The 21,862-nt window shown below is 46.7% G+C and overlaps 1 protein-coding gene across 2 annotated transcripts in view; it reads left to right on the plus strand.

The window, feature by feature from the left end:
- The window catches only part of LOC120816082 (neuropilin-1a), a 49,040-nt gene that overhangs the window by 22,535 nt on the left and 4,643 nt on the right, over nucleotides 1–21,862 (plus strand). Inside the window, exons 5-14 of one of the 2 annotated variants that reach the window (XM_040171397.2) lie at nucleotides 1,216–1,383; nucleotides 3,962–4,128; nucleotides 10,249–10,404; nucleotides 10,661–10,805; nucleotides 12,361–12,536; nucleotides 12,696–12,851; nucleotides 14,505–14,649; nucleotides 17,408–17,587; nucleotides 18,257–18,298; nucleotides 21,152–21,289. In XM_040171397.2, the coding sequence (XP_040027331.2) occupies nucleotides 1,216–1,383; nucleotides 3,962–4,128; nucleotides 10,249–10,404; nucleotides 10,661–10,805; nucleotides 12,361–12,536; nucleotides 12,696–12,851; nucleotides 14,505–14,649; nucleotides 17,408–17,587; nucleotides 18,257–18,298; nucleotides 21,152–21,289 (1,473 nt within the window). The remainder of the gene's footprint in view (nucleotides 1–1,215; nucleotides 1,384–3,961; nucleotides 4,129–10,248; nucleotides 10,405–10,660; nucleotides 10,806–12,360; nucleotides 12,537–12,695; nucleotides 12,852–14,504; nucleotides 14,650–17,407; nucleotides 17,588–18,256; nucleotides 18,299–21,151; nucleotides 21,290–21,862) is intronic. The other variant, XM_040171398.2, reaches the window with a different exon arrangement.

Here is a 21,862-nt window from a genome sequence, read left to right on the forward strand (position 1 = left end):
TGCATTCAGGTGTCTGTATGCATCGTGTGTGTGTGTGTGTGTGTGTGTGTGTGTGTGTGTTTGCTCGGTGAGCGTGTGTGTCGGTGCAGATAACAAAGCAGGGTGAAGACCAGGATGTATTTTTCATCCCATCAAAGGCGTTCGCAGTGTTTTACACCAACACCAACATTCCCAGCATGCACTGCTGCCGTTGTTTTGCTTCTTCTTTGAGAGTCGTATATTCTGCTCTTCAAAAGGATTTGGGTTTTTCTTTTGTGGGCTTTAATCAGACAGACAAACAAACATCTGAGCCTCAGTGTTTTTTTTATTTCTTCAAAAAATAATTTAATGACTATTTTTTTCAGGTAAAAGGAGACGCGGCCATATTGCTCGTAGGCTTTTTACATTTTTGGAATAATAGTTTCAGGGCTCAACAACTGTGGAAATGTTTTTTATTGTGCAACTGGCGGATTTTCTTTTTCTTTTTTACCAATCCACAATTTACGAGCCAATTATCTTTCTGAAAGGGGAAATAGAGACAGACGATTTAATTGGTAAACTCACAATTAATGGCGGTATACTAAATACTAGCTTAGGTCATTGCAGGCGGGTGCGCTGTGCATTCATGGGATATTTATCTACTAGCAAGTGTACCATGTAACAAATACCCATCAAATGAACATTCTTTTTGGTTTGAAAGTAAACATCTCCACTATAATTAGTCCTTAATTACACGGTCCGTTGAAGAGCCTGCGGATGAAGCAAAACCTTTTCTTTTTTTTTTGAGGATTGTGGATGGGAAACCAACCAGCTTTAAAAACACGGCGTTATCGCGACATCTATTCGTCGTAACCGCAGTTTGTGCACGCGTACGATAGATCCGTTATGAAACGCGATCATCTTCACCTGTATCCAGTTTAGAGGGTAACACCTTCATCACCAGCTGACAGGAGATCAGCTGCTCATTGTGTCTGTGCGAGGACTCATAACAACTCAGCAGATTAAACAAACTGACAGCACCCTTTGGGGGAGGGGGGGGGGGGGGGGTAATCACATTTCTTCTGATGAGAGCAGAAAGGGACGGAGAGCATAACAAAAGCCCGTCTGCAGGTGACGAGTGATGAAGCTGACGTTCTCCCTGTTTTCTCCTCTTTCCATCACCATCTCCTCCCTCATTTCCCACCTCCTTTCCACTTAAATCCCCCCCCCCCCCTTCTCCTCCCTCCCTCCCTGCAGTGGGTCCCCACATCGGCCGGTACTGTGGGCCGACGTCTCCGGGCCGCGTGGTCTCCTACACCGGCATCCTGTCCATGACCATCACCACCGACAACGCCATCGCCAAAGAGGGCTTCTCCGCCAACTACACCATCCGGGAGAGGAGCCTCCCGGGGCACGAAGACGAGGGTGAGCAGCTGGTGTAGTGAGGAAGGGGGGTCATCTCCTGGTTGTTCCTGTGTCTCCTTTTTCTTTTTTACAGCAACCTTTAGCGGAATCTCTTTCAGCTACCGGTCCGCATGTGACCTTTGACCTCTGGCCTCCATGTTAGAGGGCAAGCAATTAATTACAGCGATTAATTACCGTCAGCCAGCATGTGTGCTGGCCGACGGGAGGTTTCGGGTTTCTGCCGGTCCGATGCGTGTCAGAGGACACAGAAAAAAGAAAGTGAATCAATGGTGTTGATCAAGTACGTCATTGACGACATGATGGTGACACGAGAAAAAGCCTTCTGGGGATCTGATTCGGGATCTCAAGTTAACCGAACACAAAGTTTAATCTGGTTTCAAAGGCAGCACTCGGCGTGCCCGGCCTCCGTTCGTTTGACCCACTTTTTGCTCCTCGCGTTGATCGAGTTGATCAACGAACCAGGACGATTTCATCTGACCACCGGGATTAAGACTCTCGTGCTCGGCTACTTTGTTGCTTCGCATCTGCGTGTTAAAAAGAGCCCTTTTTGCCCCCCCGGGGGGGGGGGGGGTTCGGTTATGTCGGGCCCGCTCCGTTGCTGCTCTCTTGTAACCCCGACCTCTGACCCCTGTGTTGAGGAATGTGAGCGTGAGTGGAGAGGTGAGTTTACCTAAGGTCCCACTGTGGATGAAAACGGCTCTTTGGGGAGAAATGAACGTAAAATTCCACATTTTACTGCTCTAAATTGATAGTTAACGACCTAAACTTGGACACAGCCTCGAGTGAAGCTGTTTTAATTATTATTTTTCCTCACGTGAAATCCAAAACGTCTCATATGGAGGTGGGAATAAATGTTCGATGTACACGGGCCTCGCTGACTATGAAGCTGTTTACCTTTGATTCTAAAGAATGTAGACATTTGATACCACGTGATTCGATAACAACATGGATAATGTGACTGACATTTCCCCACAGGGTTCAGAGTAATTATCGTAACTGGTTTCTGTCGGGGTGTACGCATCGCGTGTGTGTGTGTGATATCTGCTGCTGATGCTGAGCGTTAATGACAAATAACATGGATGTAGTCTATATTTATCTAATGTGTTTGCGCCGTGTGTGTGTGTGTGTGTGTGTGTGTCTGGGAGGAATCTGCCCCTCTGGTCTAAACTCCAGCAGCACGGCAGTTAAACAAAGCTCTAGTTGTCTCAGCTAAAGCAGCGTGCGCACACACACACGCACACACTCAATTACTTTGCCTGCAGAGATCGGCATATTGAATTAAAGCTTCTCGCCACACGGAAATCGAGTTGTCCTTTCAACCGAGCTGCTGTGCTCGTGGACTTTCCCCATTTCCACACGTTGAGTCAGCAGCAGAAAAAGCTCAGCTTGGAAAAAAAAAAAAAAGTAATGGATAAGTTTGCCTTAAAGTCTCGGCTGAATGTCCAGATTTGACGGACACTTTGTGTCTTTGCTTCTTTTTGGTACATCAAGCGCGTCTCCCTACACATGCGAAATGTACCAAAAAGAGGCAAAAGACATTTTGAATTCACATTGCAATTACTCCATGAATTGTTCTCAAAACCTCTGGGACAAAAGAAACAGCTGTGTTTGTGTCCAGCATTAGCGATGTTGCTAACCCAAGCTATGCTAAGCCAGCTCTTCCACCAGAGGCCAGCACCAAATATCTTGAAGGACCAAATCTGCTGGTGTCGTATTAATTTGCCCCCCCCCAGGTTTCCGAGTGAGATTACAACAATCTGTTATTAAATATGAAGTTCTTTCTCCGCTGAATTAGCGCCTTAGCGATCCGGCATGTTACGCCCTCCCTTTCCTTTCGGGTGGAGATGAGGAGGGCGACACGCGGGTCGTCTCATGAGTGGAAATGAGAAGTTTTTGGTTGGAAGTCTGAGGCGAGCAGGAAAGTTTCCAGCAGCTTCAGAGGAGGAGAGCTGGAGAACCGAATCACGTGATTTTGGGCCTGATGTTTTTCTCCAGATGACAAATATAGATGACGAGCGTCTCCTTAAGTGATGTTGCAAGAAAACCTTCTTCCTTGGTGTATTTGTGGAATGATGTCATCGTGTTTGTGTGTGTCTGGTAGACCTCGTGTCTCCAGACAGGCCTCCCACACACACACACAAATACTCACATTTCCTTTTGTGCCTCTTCCTCACCCCCCTTCTTCCTCACCCGGCCCCCCTGCTGCTACCCGGTGGGACGCAGAGACGCTGATTTTTGAAGCAGTCCGGTCCGCCCAAAGGAGGGCCGCGTCATCCTTTTGGTTTGAGAGTGAAGAAATCCAAACGGCCTAAAGCCTAAAGAGAGCCGAGACCCACATGTGTGCGTTTGTGTGGGTCTGTGTGCACTGCATGTGTGTGCGCAAATACACACAATTATTCTTTAATTCACAGGAAATCAATTCACAACAATTGCGATGATTGAATAATCCTTCGGAGTAAAAGCGAAACACACTTCTCTGCTTCTCCTCCGCCCCCCGAAGCGGCTCAATTGATTCGAAACCGTTCAATTAGCAAAACAAAATGACAAAACTGGATGATCTCGTTCTGTGTCTTTGCAGACTTTGCGTGCATGGAGCCACTGGGAATGGAGTCGGGGGAGATTTCCTCGGAGCGGATCAGCGCCTCGTCCCAGTACAACTCCAACTGGTCCCCCGAGCGCTCGCGTCTCAACTACCAGGAGAACGGCTGGACGCCCTCGGACGACACCGTCAGGGAGTGGATTCAGGTCGGTGGCGTTTGCGCTTCCTCCTCTTCTTCCTACGCGGAGGATTTAGGCGGAGTTCTCATTGTGGAGTCTGAGCTCAAAGTCGGCGTCTCCTCGGTTTGAACTCCAGCGCACCGCTGAGATCCGAGCTCACATCTGGTCTGAATATTGTTCACTCATTCGAGATGCGTCAGGAGGGGGGACGGGGGGGGGGGGGCTAAAATAAGCCGCTGTGCATTATTTATTCAAAGCAGAGTCGACATCTCTTGTCTAAATCTTTGAGGCTGGAAACAGAGCAGACCGGAGTTTTACTGCTTTTATTGTATTTTACTGTCTTCATACTTCCTGGTTCTTGATTCGGTGAATTACGCACATAAAGATCTTGTCCAATATCTCCAAAGTGCTGCACATCCTCGTTCAGAAAGTGCAGCTGTTGGATGAAATGCAACTATGCAGAGAAGCCTAAAAATGTGAGCCTCTTTTTTTTTTGTGGCTACATTGCGGTTAAACTTTGCATATGATGCCAAAAAGTCATCTTATGTTTGACACTGGTGACTCAAAAAAGTCATATGGCACAAATTAATTTTTTTTGTTTCAGTCCAACTATAAAATCTACAGGAAACAGAATCTAAATGTTTGGATTCTTCTTAAATTTACACTCCTGGCTCTCCGGTTCATGATTTACCTTTGGTGCACAGCAAGCATGTGCATTTTCCTAACACGGTAAACTAACCCCCGGGGGAGTCGGATGGACCTGTGCGGTCCGGCCGGAGTCCAGGACTGTCCCATTGTCCAGGACAGGAACTCATAGAGGAAGACTCACAATGGCCCCCCGCAGTAAGAACACAGCCTCGCTTCCTTCCTGCGGGGGCTGAAGCAGGAAGCAGACAGGAAGACGGCATCGCCGCTCCATCATTAGTAGTAGCTCTGTATTGTCTGTCTGGGGACTTCTTTTAGCTACCGAGCCCTCTGGGACGCCGTGATACGAAGGCTCTGGACAAAGGTCGGTGGGTTTACGCGTGGAGACAACCTTTGATTTTGATTTACCCCGGAATGTTTCAAAGGACACGATAATAAGAGTGAGTTTGATGTTTTTTTAAAAAGCTTCACTGGCCCCGTCAAGCGTTGTTGAAAACACAAGTAAAGTGACCACGCGTTTCACCCCCATGCATTCTAAAAAGAAGGCGATGCAGATGTGAAACACCTGGATGGGTTTGCTGGGCTTGGACGTGCCTCTGACCAGCTCCCAGTGCCCCCCCGTACAGCAGATACAACGCCCCTCCTTCAGATCTTAGTGTTTGTGTTCTTCTGTTGTCGTCCCCCCTCCCGCCACGGTGATTTGTAGCCTCAGAACCGGTGCTGCCCCCCCCCCTCCCTTTTCCTTCTGTGAGCCATCTGAGTTATGACTGCTGTTTTTTCTGTATAAAATGTTCCATTTCATTTGATTAAGTGTGGTGCGGCGCCAGCGCGGCACGGCGGGGTTCGCCTTACAGCTTTCCATTCTTCTCGCTTGAGAAGAAATTACGACTTTGTTAATTCTCGCATGCCCTCCGCTTCCACTGCAAACAACTCTATTATTCATTCAAAGGCATTTATATTTTATTGATACTATTTTAGGGCTGCTACTCGTAATGTTTTTTGATGCTTCCCGCTGGCAGCTCCGGATGGCAGTGAGATCATTATTTAGCTTCTAACTTCTAAATATCTGTGATCACGTTACGCGCTGCAGTGACTCGTTTCTGGCACGCTGGGTGTCCGCAATAAAACGGAAAGCCTCCATATCAGCAAACGACATTTGCAGGATTGCGGGTGAATTAACTGTGGGGCTCAGCTGTTTGTCTATTGCTTCTATTTTTAAAGGCTGAATAACTGAATAATGTGAAGGAATGTGCTGGACCAGCTGGTATCGTACGCTCCATCTATCTGTCAGAAGAAGAAAGGCTACAATGTTACGTGCGTACAAACAAAATATTCAAAGTAGAAGGTTGGACAAAGCAAAGTGAACATGGAAATATGTCGTTTACTAAAGCTATCCTGCAGAACTTTAGTTTTGTGGTGATGTTGGCGGCCCGTGAGGACCAAAGCGCCACCAGCGTCCCTTTTACCAAACGTCTCACTTGACCTTCAGGCGCAGTTCAAAGTTCCAACATTAACATTGGGAGAGTGAATCTTACACGAGTGAAAATCACTAAAAAACGCTCGTAACGTCGTTTAAAGCGCCGTGACTCCCAAACGGCCCGTAGGTGCATCTTTACAAGGGAGGGGGGGGCGCTCGTGACGTGAAGCCCAGGAAGGGCTTCCTTCCCCTCCCGCCGCCAGGTATTTATAGACGCCGTTTGTCTCCAGGATCCGTCCGAGCCCACCAGGAGGAGCTCAGCGGCGTGCATCTGGAGAACACATTTGGCCCTCGTGTGAGCGGGTTTGTTGTTGTAGCCGGAGAGGGGGACGGGGGGGGTTTGAAAGACAAAAGATCCCCCAGAGAGCGTTAAAGGGTCTAGTTATGCCCATCTGAACCTCTGGAGGAATGCCTCAGATGACTTCCGCACACGGGAAATGTCAATTACACAAATCAGAGCGACGGGGAGACGGAGTTCGCGCGAAGGCCTTTGGCGAGCGCTCTTCGCCAATCATCAAATGAGAGTTCTTACGCAATGAGCGATAAGGACCAAACCCGGTGATGAAAGCAGAGCCGTGAAGCCCCAGAAGATGATCTAATTAGTCTGGTGTGCATTCCGGATTGGAACCTTGAGGCCGCGAAAAAGTATTTCAGAAATGAGAATAAAATGACTTCTTTTTCATCAACGCCAAGGAGTCATGTAGAAAGTTTCTAACGAGGCGTCTGAAAGTCGCACGGCAATCGCACGACAATGAAAAAGTGCCAAACGAAAACAATGCAAAGGGATTTTCCAGAAGGTTTCAGCTCTTTAATTAGTGTGTATTCAGGTTATCTAATACGTTTGTGGTATTTTTATTTTGAGAAAGCGTCGACGCAGAAAAAAGTAGTCAAAGTATTTCTGAAATCAGAAAACGTGTCTTTTACTTCCAGTTTTTTACGTGTGAAAGTCATTTAAAATGTTTTTTCATAGCGTTAAATAAATAATGAGGTCGACGTCTGATTCGTGAGGGGAATATAAATGAGCTTTAAGCCCCATGACAATATATACAGTAATATACTAAAAACACACAAAAAAACATGTTGTTTTCTTAGTATATTGAGCGTACTAAAGCGTACCGGAACATTTTAAAATGTTTAATTGGGGCTCTTGCTTTAACTATCACCAAAGGCCGAGTCCTGTTTTGGCAGGAAGCTGCGATTTTCCTTTTTCTTTTTGTTCAATCTCATTCGCCACACTTGACTGAATTATGCCCTCCCTGCAGCTTCCTGCAGCTTGTCTCCTTTGCCACTAATGTGGACACAGTGTTGAGTAATTACAAGATGGAAGAGCAATTTGCTTCATTTAAAAGCGGGAGTCTGCAGAACGCGGCGCTTCAGAAAACATGCAACAACTGGAACAACCTGGATTTCACTTCCATCACTTCCTGTTTGAACATCTTCACCCTGAAAACGTAGAACTCTCATTCTGTATTCTCATTGTTTCAGTAGACGTTCAGAGGGAAAGTTGCTTTTTAAGGGGAGAATTTTCATTTCTCATGAGAAATTTAATGAGTTTACGAGGGCTCATAATGTTTTAATCTAGAAAGCAGAAATGTGTGTCATCGATCAAACTCGACCCAGATGAATCCTACAGGTTCACACCGTGATTTAAAGCTCAAATGACTCGAGGCCACACAAATCTAGTAGCTTGTTTTGATCATCTCCCAACAAAACTCTGCACAGTGTTTTCATAGACTCAGAGTCAGTGGGAGAAGTTAAATAACGGCCTCCGGGCTCTTTCCCCGTGTACAGTATCGCCGCGGCAGCATCTCGACGGTAATATAATTACACGCCATCCCACAAACTGGAGCCACGAGTATTTTTAGGTCGCAAACTGATGATTTACGAAACCCAACAAACAGTCGGAATGGAGTCAAATAGGTTTCCCCCTTGATTATTACGCAGTTATGAACTTATTTGATAACTGCACATGGAGCTACATTAATTCTTCAAGGAGCCTTCTGATTCTCCGTTATCACGGCTCTCTTTGATGATAACTATCTTTTCATTAATCTGTTTTACATTATCTGTAAGTGTATTTTTTTTTTCTGGACGCTTCTCCGCTGCAGTGAGATAAAAATACCTCGGCCATCCGAACAAGCCGCGTTTTATCTGTTATTTAGCCCTAAGATCATAATTTCACGAGGAAGCTTGGTGAATTATAGCCACGAGATGAGATGCCGTCACTGCAATTCCCCTTGCATTTACTTATCTGAGCTGCTGGGGGAACGAATGCTTAAACATAAGTTTCATTCAATTAGAAAAAGTTTCACTTTGCTGCTCCTTTCTTCAAATTCTTTCATCTGAAAAAAGGAAATAAGAGATTGAGAAAAAGGTTGTCTGGTTGTTTAAACTCAACCAGGCACAACATAGACTATTCTATAAGAAATGAGGAAATTGCCCTCTGCCATAAGAGAGATGTTGTTTAACTGTTAAGCAGTTAATCACATTGTTTGAGCAGAAAACAGTCAGTTACCAGCGACGCTTCATTCTACAACCAGATAAGTTACCAATAAAGTCGTATTTAAGATACTAAATACTGCGCTTTGGATGATCTCCAAATGTGGAATACAGATGTGTGTTGGCTTCACCGATTTTGTTAACAGAATGAATACAGAACTGAATTTCCAGATGTGTGGCACGGACACCTTAACGTTGGTTTGCTTTGGGTCCTTTGTGTGTTTCTTTCTGGTTGACCTGTGAACCTTTTGGCCATATTATGGAGCTAAATCATTTAACTCTGATGCTTTTCAACCCCAACCGTGGACATTTTGGAAAACCTATACTTGTGGTGTGTTCTTCTCAAAGTCGGGTGATCGCTCATCAGCACAAACATCTGGAATTGGCTTAGCACAAAAACCTGGAAACGGGACGAAACTGGCAGCCACGGTCTGTCAGAAAGTAAAACAGTCGGTACCACAAACTGTTTTTTGGTTGCTGTGCATCATCTGCCTTTACTTCTTTCACTAAGCTAGCTACGCTAAGCTAAGCTAGCTATGTAGCTACTCCCTCCAAATCTTTAGTTGGTCTGAAACAACCTCTTTGCCTAAACACACAAACAGACGCACACAGCACAGGTCACGCACCAGTCAGCAGCGACGCGGGTGGACAAGCGTGAAAGCGGTGGCGGGCCGGTTCCCACGCGCTCGCAAACGCTCTCCTCGACACGCTCAGCGTCTCATCGACTCAAAGGGCTCCAATTAAACACGTGACCTTAATCACGTGACACGCTTCACGCCGCTTCTGGGTGAAGATGGTAAAATGTTGATAAGTGGCACAAAGGGAAGCTCCTCGGAGTCTCACGTCGTTTACTCTTTTTTTATCAGCGGAAAACAGACAAAAGAAGATGTATTTTAAAAGGTGTTCCACACCAGGTGGATGTTCTGAGAAGCGATGATTAAGCGCTCATCACACTCACGCTAACGCAAGTTTGGCGGAGGGGAACGGCGAAGGCGTAATGCTCCTTTAACGGTCGTCTTCTTCTGTGGTGGAGGGGCTGCCGGCTTTAATGGTTCCACCTTCTTCTTCTCACTTCTGAGCCTTTTGTTTAATTCTCATGTAATATTCAGTTTGTAACGTCAAAGAAGAACTCGATGCAGTTAGTTTTCTGTCTTTTAAAAAAAAAAATTATCTAGAACAAATAGTATTTTACACTCAAGCAGTTTCACGATTAAATTGAGCTTCATAACTCGTTCATCTTCAGGCTTTCATTTCCTTTGTTAAGTGATTTTTCACAGTACTTGTTGGTGGTCATTTACTGCCGACTGGAGCCATTTATACGTAACTTTTAGCCTAAAACTATTTTTTAATTTCTTTTAGCCATATACTTTTTATCCATTGTTTTCTAACTACTCTTCCTGCAGTCTCATGTGGAACGCGTTGTGTTCAGGCCTTGCAGATGACGCAACTATGTAAAACAGATGACCTCAATTGCCTCAGTCTCAATCCGCCCATTGACCTGCATCTTGTGCCTTCGTGGTCTCCAGGTGGATTTGGGATTCCTCCGGTTCGTCACCGCCATCGGGACGCAGGGAGCCATCTCCAAAGAGACCAAGAAGCAGTACTACGTCCGCTCGTACAAAGTGGACCTGAGCTCCAACGGGGAGGACTGGGTCACGGTGAAGGAGGGCAACAAGCAGAAGGTAGCGACCATTGGGTCCGTAGTGAAATACACACTCCCTGTTTTGGGTGTAGTAGTACTCGTGCTATTGTTGCTTCAGCAGCAGTGGTAGTGTAAGTAGTAATCATTTTAGTCATTTAATAATGGTAGTAAAACCCGTAGTAGAAGTAAAAGTAGTATTGTTGAAGGAGAAGTAGGAGCTGTGGTCGCCATGGTGACCGTGTTGCCATCAAAGTAACAGGACCAGTAACTGTAGTTCTTTTCGCCGCCGTCCTCAGATCTTCCAGGGAAACCTCAACCCGACGGAGGAGGTCCGCTCCCTTCTCCCCAAACCGACTCTGGCTCGCCACATCCGCGTCCGCCCCATGTCCTGGGAGCAAGGCATCTGCATGCGCTTTGAGGTCTACGGCTGCAGGACGTCAGGTACAGCGGGGCGGCAAACGCCTCCAGTACACAAACTCCAGCGTACTCGTACACTTTGAAATTTGAACAATGCATTACAATCAGGTCTCCTTAATTCAACAATCAGGGAACTTTGGTTGAACATTTCATACAAACAGTCTTTTACAGACATGCATGCGTTCTTTGCACAAACACCAAATGTTTTTCCCGGGATGGAAAGAGCAAGTAATGTTCACACCTTCTGTAAAAACAAAATGAGCGACAGTTTAAAAGACTCCTTGACGGGTTTTTATCCGTTCCCTTCGGACCGCACTCCCTCCCGTAAAAAGCGTTTTTCTCACTTCTGAGCCTCGTGAATCAAACCAACATCTTTTTGGCTGCAGCGCGAGAAACTCCTGCTGCTCTCTGTTGATTTAAAATAAAGCGGCGAGCACAAACTCCCACAGAAGGACACCGTTATTCATTGCCGAGGAGCGCAGGGACATCATTACTCATCCCCCTAATGTTACATAAAGCTCAGTCCTTGATGTGCTACGAGCAGCTCTCTGTGGGAGAGATACTAGACCCTAACTCACAGGAGAGCAGGCCGTAAAGTGCTAGACAGGTGATTCAGGAGATGTAACGACACAGTCGGGAAAGTGTGTGTGTGCGAGTGTGCGTGTAAGTACGCAACATGAAACTGTCATTCATTCCAAAATTCCTCTTTGACTTAATTTTAATCCAATTTCTGTGTTTAATCCTAAACCGATCTCTCTAATCCAAATCATGCGATTTAAAGAGGTAATAAAATACAGGAAGGAAAAGCTCGCAATTGCTCGTTTAACCCATTATTTCTATCCTCGGGGGGGGGGGATTTTCATTATCATGAGCACAGACACGCAGGAACGCACACGGAGGAAACAACAGTGAGCGGCTGTAAAATTCACATTGCGGAGGAGTTTAGGTCCCCGGGCCGTTAATCCGCTGATATAACTCGGGAAGCATTCGGCGAATCCAAATGTCTCCGTGAGACCGCGACTGTTTGAGTCCGGATATTAGATCTACCCCGTTAATTGGCTTAACTTTGCTCGCTATGTCCGGACCATTGTTTCCACATATTTTAAGAGTTTAATTAAGTTTTCTTATTCAGAGAAACCAGACAGCGCGGCTAAAACCTCTCAGTTATCCAGTAAATATCCAACTTTATTTCCTAATACTTGAACAGTATTAGGTTAACAGCCTGAAGGCCACTTGTGGCGTCCTTCCTTTAGCGCACATCTATTCAGTCGTACCCGTGCTCATAGTTTATACCGGTGTTACGGACCTTTGGTTTGAAACGCCTGTTTTGTGCCGTGAACGCTGACGGTCTTCAGCGCAGCTGGGAAGCCGTGATGGAGACCAAACAGTCACGTGACGTGAAGCTTCATGACTCCATGTTGAAAGTAGCTCCACCTCGAGATGTTGAGACGGGTCTTTTTCACTCCCGAGTTTAAACCCAGAGGGCGTCAGATAAAGCCGCTGACTAGAGGGACGAGATAAGGACGTTTTTTTATCGTGCTGTACTCGTTTCTCATCCCCCCTCTCTCTCTCTCTGCAGACTACCCCTGCTTGGGGATGCTGGGGATGGTCTCCGGTCAGATCTCGGATGCTCAGATCGGCGCCTCGTCGTACGCCGACCGGGGCTGGGTGGCGGAAAACGCCCGCTTGCTGACGGGCAGGTCGGGCTGGACCGGCCAGCAGACCAAGCAGCCCTTCAGGAACGAGTGGCTGCAGGTGGGCCGTGACGCTGACCTTTGAAAGTTTGAAGGGGTGGCGTTCGATGGTCAGAACCGCTGACCCGGTTCAAGCCATCTGCTCCCTGTGGTTTCCAAATGATATATTCAGAATGTCTGGACAATCCTTTATCTCTTCATCTTCTCCTTCTCTCGGCAGGTGGATCTGGGCCAGGACAAGATGGTGAGCGGCGTGGTGATCCAGGGGGGGAAACACCGCGACAGGAACGTCTTCATGAAGAGGTTCAAGGTGGGACACAGCCTGGACGGAGACGAGTGGACCGTCGTCAAGGAGGACAACACCACCAAGCCCAAGGTTGGTCCGACATGTCTGACCCGACTGACTGAATTAACACGATTAACGGGATCCATTGCCCAAGATCCCTCCAATCCCAACAATCCAGATTAATTATTCACCACGTTTATGCTTCACTGGCGCCCGTGTTTCCCCTCAGGGGGGGTGTTGGAGGTTGTTAGGATTGGAGAAAAGCAACCACTGCGGGCTGGAAGTGTCCATTCATCTGTGACATGTGTTCAAGTGGAAAGAAATGTGGAAAATAGAAATAAATAAAGGTGACGTGAAATTCATAAATCCATAATAATAAGAGGGTTTATTCAGCTACAAACTAAAAAAGTCACAATAATGTAATTACAGCACAATGTTTTTTTGCATAATTTAATTTTCTCTGGACTAAAAGTTGATGTTGATAAAAAAGTAAATGAGAAGAAGACTGCGGTGCAGCTCAGTTGGATCATTTCATTCACTTCTTCATCTATGAAAGCATCAGTGCCCACATGTCACACTCACTGTCTCCTGACCTCTGAGCGCCGTCTGATTTCTGATCCCCGAGAGGAGGAGATGTGTGTCCTCGCTTCCTGAGGCCCCGCCTCCTCTCCTCCGTCCCGCCCCACGCGTGCGTTCCAGATGGCGGGGAGGAGGACGAGGTGGAGCGTCGGACTCCCGCTGACTCACCGCAGACGGAGATCTAGGCGCTCCTCCGTCCCCTCGCTAATCTTCTCAGCTCCTCAGGAGACGAGGCTGGAAGGCTCGGCGAGGCCGCGGACGCCACGCGAGTGGATACGAGTGTTTGGCTCGCGCGTAGGCGGCACAGCATATGCCGGTTTGTAAACATGAGTGGACAGCCTGGTGGTGGTCCTAGAAAGAGGAAACCGATAGCATGTTTAGAGAAAAACAGGCATGACCTTGAATCCAGGATCGCGCGTGTCCCAAATAACCACTCACGCTCCAAAATCGTCATGATGTTTATGACAATGACGCTCATGGATTAACAGAAACGAGAAAGCTGCGCGTGAACTACAGTTCTCCACCTCTCCGCCCGACGAGAAACCTATGAAGCGAATGGAACAATATATGTCGCAGAACAAACATGCACAAGACAGAACGGTACACTTGCAAACAAATCGCGAGCATTTAAACAGACCCGTAGACCCACAATGCCCCTCTGCAGTAGTAAAGCGTGAGGCGAAAAAGGAGACTTCAGCCCTTCAGACCGGGAGAAGAGCCTCTTGGGTGTTTGGTGTCCCACCTCCTGGCTCCCGGTGTGAAGGAAACCATTTTCATCTGTGCTGCTTCCATGTTGGACCAACAAAAAGTATCTGACTCTGGTTCTGATTTCCTGGCGTTTGTCTTTGTTCTTTGCTCCATTCATTTTCTTTCAGCTTTTTGTGTGTGTGTGTGTGTGTGTGTGTGTGTGTGTGTGTGACTGATACTTGATCAGAAGCAGACTTGATCAGAACAGAGTGTTGTTTGTTCAGTTGTTGGGTCAATGGGCTTTAACTGTGCTGCACAGTGTCCACAGGTCTTCAATTTATCATTCACCTGTTGGGAGAAAACCACGAAGCAAAGCCGACACCGGACGGCTGATCTCAACGTCCGAGTCTGATGCTTGTTCTGTCATCTGGTAAACACTGGTTAGGTCCTGACCCGACTCCCTGTCTTCTGCCTCAGGTATTCCTCGGGAACCAGAACCACGACACCCCAGAGCTGAGGACGTTGGGCCCCCTCCTGACCCGCTTCGTCAGGATCTACCCGGAGAGGGCCACCAACGAGGGCCTGGGCCTCCGTCTGGAGCTGCTGGGCTGCGAACTGGACGGTGGGTTCCAATTGAGGTCACCTTGATGCAAACATGCGTTCAAGAGGTCAAGGATCAAAGACACAGACCACTGCAGGAACAGGACCTGTCAATCCCAAGGTGGCCCCGCCCTAAAGCATACCCTGCTTTATGGTGTATTTGTCTCTACATGGAACATAATCTACTAAATGAACTTCATGCAAATACGGCTTCAAACTAGAGACTGAGACTATAGACTAGTGTTGAAAATTTTTACTGATGGTAACTGAATAAATCAAGAGAGAAGTAGAGTTATTTTCCCATAGACTTCTATGTGACCCCCCCCCCCCCCCCTGGTGGTCAGTAGAGAGAATGCAGCTTTAAGACGCTGCTTCTCTTGTCAGACCACAACGTCTCTTCCTGATGAATAAGTACACTGAAGCAAAAAAAAGAAAAGCCGGTACAAACCGGATCAAGTGAAGTGTGAAGAACGGAACTGCTGTTATCCCTTAAGGCAAGACGGCATCACATGGAGGCTTGATATTGAAGCAGGGCACTCCTGTGGTTTCTGGATCGTGCGGCTCTTTCAGCGGATATTTCCCAAAGTCAGCTGAATTACATTCGTTGAGTAAATATTGAGGTTTAGTTCGAGCATTTTCATCATCATAATAACAAATAGGGTTTGCACAGCGTTTTAAAAGGTACTTAAAGGCACTTTACACGGTCAAACTCAATCTGTATAAACAAAAGAAGAGACATAACATTGAGGAACCGGAAACCTATTCTGACGTAGATGACTTTGAGGCGTGTCGTTTTTATAAAAGGTGTAAAAAAGGCAGCTTATGGTGCTAATGTTTGCTAATGCAGATCATTGAGTTGATGCACGTTGACACACTTTTGTACAAAAGCCCATTCATGCTACAGAAAAGCTCCTACAGCTGTGCAATGATGCGCTGCTGCACAGACCCAGTGTGCAATGTCCTTCAGGCTCAAGTAGCCATCGGGAAGAGAAACGTTCAACACGCAGAAGAGCATTTCTAGATGCACCAGCGTAAATGTTTGTGGCTTCGGGTCAGCAAACGGATCCGTTATTAAACAGTGAACCGCTTGCACCTCGGGCTGCTTGTCTGCAGGATGAGCGCATGACGCATGCCATGGCAGGCTACTATCTCCACTGCAGCAGTGGTCAAAACTGGATGCTGTGTTTTAGTGTGAGAGAGAGAGAGAGCGAGAGAGAGAGAGCTCGACCTCCTGCAGTAGGTGAGGGAGGAACAGATGAAGGGAGGAGGGAGTATCCGGTTGCTCTGCAGGAGGAACGATAAAGATCAGCCGGAGCGGAGGGAGGAGGAGGGTGGAAAGAGAGGGGAGAAGATGAGAAGAGAAATGGAGGCCCATCTCGGGAGGTCTGAAATTCTTCATAATTAACTTCTTATGAAGAACCCCTGTAAAAAAAAAACTAGATATCTAGATTGTGGGTGTCTCAGAAAAATCAGAACTTCCCTCTGTGTGTCTGCGTGTGTGTCTGCGTGTGTGTGTGTGTGTGTGTGTGCGTGTGTGCGAACAAGATAGAGCAGAGAGGAAAAGCCAGGGGACAGAAGTGTGTTTGAAGCGACTTATTCAGAACCAGATGATCAGAGCTTCCCTTCAAAAGAAATGTGCGAAATGCAGAAATGCACGTGTGTACGCTGTAAAAGGCCACGCACAACGCAGATACACATAAGCCCACGCCCACAAACGTGCACATTATGTACAAGTATCTAAATCACAGCCTCTCTTAATAAACGCGTGTCCTCCGGTGCTCTTATCAGCCGAGCGCGCTGATTTCTTTAAATCATCAAAAAGGAGTTGAAGTCTCTTCCAGCTTCCAGCTTTCAGTTAATTCATCGACTTCCATCCACGCTGCTGTGAGAGAGCGAACCTCCGGCGCACTCGACGCGCTTCCGCGCAAAGTCCAATCACACGCCGACCATCTGGGGTCCCGCATACGCTAATTCAAGTTCAATTCTCCTCATTTCACTAAATTAAAAAACGGTGGGCTAGAAGTTAACGGGTTTTCCTGACATCATCGTCACTTCCGTCTACAGGCGAATCCACATATTTTGAGTTTTGAAAGTTTGGTCGATGAGAGCGTCTAATATGTCGTCACCCGAAAGAGTCCCAGCCGTCCGGCGTTAACGAGGACAAAGGTCTCACCAAGCATCTGAAGTTCTAACGGTCCCGGAGGGATTTCTTATCGGCGTCTCGGGAAACAAACATTATTAGTATATAATAATATACCGTAGAGGTATATAGTATATTATATATGTACGTATTGAAGAGGATGATGTCCCCGGGGTCACATGGTCTCATAGCCCTATAAACACAAAGTCTCTTAAATTGAATGCATCTCTGTGGTGTGTAACTGATATTTCTCAGTACCTTTTGGTGGCTCATCAAATGAATCAGGATATAAAAAGGCCGAGGGTTAAAAAGCAGCGTGTTTGAGGCCGTTTTCCTTTGAGAAGCATGTGACGGCTGTTACGCAACCGTTTCAACTAATTCGCATTTTCCTTTTTATTTGTCTATGTCAGCAACTATTATCAACTTATAGCTGATCAGAAAGTATTACTCCTCCGGCGTGGACTAGTTTCACACCGCGCTTCCTCTTTTGGAAAGAGAAGTTGGGTTTCTCAGCTTCTAAATAGTTTTCTGCGTTCCTGAAAACGTTCCTGAGCAGTGAGAACCGACGCGGTCCGCTCCGACGGCACATCACGACACAGCAAATCTGCTTTATGATTAACAAAATGTTCCTTCCACCCAGACATCACAACCACGGCTCCTCCCACCACGGCCATCGCCTCCACGCTTCCCATGACCACGTTCGGGGCGACCACCACGGCGCCGACCACCGTCCCCGGGACGACGGCCTCGGGCTGCGAGGAGGGACAGAGGGACTGCGGCGGCGAGACGGAGGCCCCCGATGACTACGACGTGGCGACGGGTAAGCTCCGCCCCCACAAAGGCCGCCGCGCCGCGAGTTACTTCCAAAGTGCTTCAGTGGTTAAATAATCTAATTATGTGATTGTAGTTAAAGGCTTTCAATATAATTCCTTATGAAAATGAGTAGGACAGGATTTATTACACCAGTGGGGAATATTACACTGCAGTAGAAATGATGAACTATTGTAACATTTGACCTTTTAAGGCGATTATAAAATACATGATGTGTTATGATTGTTGTAATAGAGCATCATGAGGAGCCTGCAGCTGTAATTATGCAACGCTATTAGCAAAGTTACCACATTATACGTGTGTTAAGAAAGAGAAACGTTTGCATTTGAATTTTTTCAGTAAATCCTCTGTTAGTCCGTCTTAAGGAGCAACACTCGTCTCTTTCATGTGGTTGACATCTTGACCAAGACGTGTGTTTTATTTTACGTCCAACAATCAAAGTCAAACAGACGCTGTTCAAAACACTTTTGTCTTCTCTTCACTCAAATGTGAGCAAATCTCTGAAAAACATTCGTCTCCAGATAAAAAATACAACAGTATCGACATAAAAGGCAGAATATCGCTTTCTTCTAGTGTGAGTTTGTGTGTCGGCATCTGTGTGGGCGGGACCAAACCCGCCGACCTTTGACCCCTCCCTGACTCTCCCATCTGTTTACAGCAGAAGGCGCCACGGAGGCCGGTCCTTTCATGGACATACCAGGTAGGAACCTGCGCTCTCAATCTGCCTCCTTCTCTCCTTACTCAGCCTTTGTCTTCTTCATCTGTCCCTCTTCTTCTTCATCGGTCCCTCTTTCTTCTTCATCTGTCCCTCTTCTTATTCATCAGTCCCTCTTCTTCTTCATCGGTCCCTCTTTCTTCTTCATCTGTCCCTCTTCTTCATCTGTCCCTCTTTCTTCTTCATCAGTCCCTCTTTCTTCTTCATCTGTCCCTCTTCTTCATCTGTCCCTCTTTCTTCTTCATCGGTCCCTCTTTCTTCTTCATCAGTCCCTCTTTCTTCTTCATCAGTCCCTCTTCTTCTTCATCGGTCCCTCTTTCTTCTTCATCAGTCCCTCTTCTTCTTCATCTGTCCCTCTTCTTCTTCATCTGTCCCTCTTCTTCTTCATCTGTCCCTCTTCTTCATCTGTCCCTCTTTCTTCTTCATCAGTCCCTCTTCTTCTTCATCTGTCCCTCTTTCTTCTTCATCAGTCCCTCTTCTTCTTCATCTGTCCCTCTTCTTCTTCATCTGTCCCTCTTCTTCTTCATCGGTCCCTCTTTCTTCTTCATCGGTCCCTCTTTCTTCTTCATCTGTCCCTCTTTCTTCTTCATCTGTCCCTCTTCTTCTTCATCGGTCCCTCTTTCTTCTTCATCAGTCCCTCTTTCTTCTTCATCAGTCCCTCTTCTTCTTCATCTGTCCCTCTTCTTCTTCATCTGTCCCTCTTCTTCTTCATCTGTCCCTCTTCTTCATCTGTCCCTCTTTCTTCTTCATCAGTCCCTCTTCTTCTTCATCTGTCCCTCTTTCTTCTTCATCAGTCCCTCTTCTTCATCAGTCCCTCTTTCTTCTTCATCAGTCCCTCTTCTTCTTCATCAGTCCCTCTTTCTTCTTCATCAGTCCCTCTTCTTCTTCATCTGTCCCTCTTTCTTCTTCATCAGTCCCTCTTCTTCATCAGTCCCTCTTTCTTCTTCATCAGTCCCTCTTCTTCTTCATCAGTCCCTCTTTCTTCTTCATCTGTCCCTCTTCTTCACCTGTCCCTCTTTCTTCTTCATCTGTCCCTCTTTCTTCTTCATCTGTCCCTCTTTCTTCTTCATCAGTCCCTCTTCTTCTTCATCTGTCCCTCTTCTTCTTCTTCTTCTCCATCTGTCCCTCTTCTTCTTCTTCTTCTTCTTCTTCTTCTTCTTCATCAGTCCCTCTTCTTCTTCATCGGTCCCTCTTCTTCATCTGTCCCTCTTTCTTCTTCGTCAGTCCCTCTTCTTCTTCATCTGTCCCTCTTCTTCTTCTTCTTCTTCATCTGTCCCTCTTCTTCTTCTTCTTCTTCTTTATCAGTCCCTCTTCTTCTTCATCTGTCCCTCTTCTTCTTCTTCTTCATCTGTCCCTCTTTCTTCTTCATCTGTCCCTCTTCTTCTTCATCGGTCCCTCTTTCTTTCATCCCATCTTCTCTTCTCTGAATCGCGCGGAGACTTTAAAGTCCGGGATAAACAACAACAACAACAAAAAACGCATGCAAAGACAAACGTGTTGTTGCCGCAGTTTATTGACATCACGTTCTACTATGACGCAATAGGATGAAATGTAACAGCAGAACGTCACGTGATCTCTGATGGGTTTTCACGGAGATGGCCTCGCGTTTGTGAGCGTCTGTCATGCTTCATTTTGAGGATTTCGTCAAAGCCTACAGAGGTGAAGCTGTCCAATATTTCCCCAGATTAGATAGAATGTGATGAGATGAATCTTTATTGGAGGCAACGTTTGGTTGTTTTGCATCAGCACGAGGAGAGAAATGTGTGAAGCAAGAATAGAGTGCAATAATTACATCATGACAACAAGACGAAAGCAGGAAAGCTCAAGTTTAAATCTTGTTTAAGCGGCTGAAACGTTCTTCATAATGCTTCAGATTGGTTTTTAACCTCATAGTGATCAATGAACAGCAGGTCGGATCCGGTCTCAGGGCGTTCGGGGTTCGACCTGGTGACACGTGCTGCTGCTGCTGCTGCACTGACGAAGGTCGATGTTGACAAGGCCGCATGAACCCCACGTTCAAAGTCTGCAGCGGCTCATTATCCCGCAGGAACTCGGTTCATTTGGAGGGGAAAGCGCCCGCTGACGGAGGAGGAGGAGGAAGAAAGATGGTAGAGAGAGAGGATAGAAAGGGAGACAGAAAGGGCAGAATGAGAGACAGTGGAGGTAAGAGAGAGAGAACAAAGGCCTCCTGGGGCTCAATCAGCGCAGACGAAGCATCGCGTGAAGACAGCTTGGTGGGGGGGGGGGGGGGTGAACTACCGGGCGTCTCTGCATCCTACTCGCCTCCCTGTGTCCTTTCTGAGAGGCCACACAAACCCGCATGGCGGCCGATGAATCGCTGCACGTGATCGTAGCGTTTGAGCCGTGAATATAAAGCCTCAAGAGGGGGAAGCGGGAATGTTTTCCTTGAGAGTGGTGGGAAAACATCGCAGCCTTCTGAAGGAAGACGTTGCCTACAGTATGAGCCGTTGCGTACTATTTAAGTAGATTAAACTCTCACACATGCGTATAATCTCAAACACATGCATCTTCACTTACAGCCTCCTGTGAAACGCTGCAGTCTCACGCTCTTGGTTTTAATGAAGACGCATGTATGGTGGTGAAGCAGCGAGCACCGGATAAATCATATTTGGATTACGGTTGATGGTCCCCATTTAATTCAATTCATTGAGGCCTCTGTCTTTATTTTTTTAAGAATTCAAAGTAACCGACAACAAGGTCGGCTTTCTGGACATTTGCAGAGGAACAGATCAGGTTCTGCACTGCAAAGCGGAGTGGAATAAATGCTTCAGTGACTAATCAATCGGTTCCATCCCTCTTTTCTCTCCTCGCCTGCAGCCTACATGTGGTTCGCCTGCAACTTCGACTACGCGTCATTCTGCGCCTGGACCAGGGAGACCGGGGTGGGGGCCGAGTGGCTCATCCAGACCAACGGGGCCAGCTCGGTCCACCGGGGGCCGGTCCTGGACCACACGGGTGAGGAGGCGACGTCCTTGTTGTTGTTTGGCTGTTTGTATTTATGAAGGTAGATTTGTGTCTTTGTTATGCAAACAAAACAAACAAAAAAAAAATTCAGATTTTTCTGATTTCGGAATTCAGAGTAAAAAATAAAAAAAAAATTGATGTGACCAAGAAGGGTTGTTTCCACTGTGATGTCACAGAGACAGTGATGTCACTGGAGGTTGTCACCTTCGCCACTCTAATGGCGGAAGCAGACAGCGAGCGCACAGTCGATCCACCAATAGAAACTCCTGGTTCGTTCAGCGGCGTAAGCCCCGCCCACCACGCGCAAACTCAGATCGCAAAACTTTTTGATCCGAGACCAAAGGTGTTTTTTTCGAGACCAGAGGGTTTTGTTTTGCAGGCAAAAACAATAGTTTCACAAGAAAAACTAGCAAATTATTTATTCTCAGTTTATATACTTTTACTTACAAACTTTATTTTTGTTTGCAATGCAATACATTTGCTCTCGAAACATTTTTTTTTTTGCATTATAAAGACACAATTCTACCTTGATGGTATGCAGCATCGGTGGATTAGAATGGAATG

Source organism: Gasterosteus aculeatus, chromosome 3, assembly GCF_964276395.1.
Source record: "Gasterosteus aculeatus chromosome 3, fGasAcu3.hap1.1, whole genome shotgun sequence".
Lineage (NCBI taxonomy): Eukaryota > Metazoa > Chordata > Actinopteri > Perciformes > Gasterosteidae > Gasterosteus > Gasterosteus aculeatus.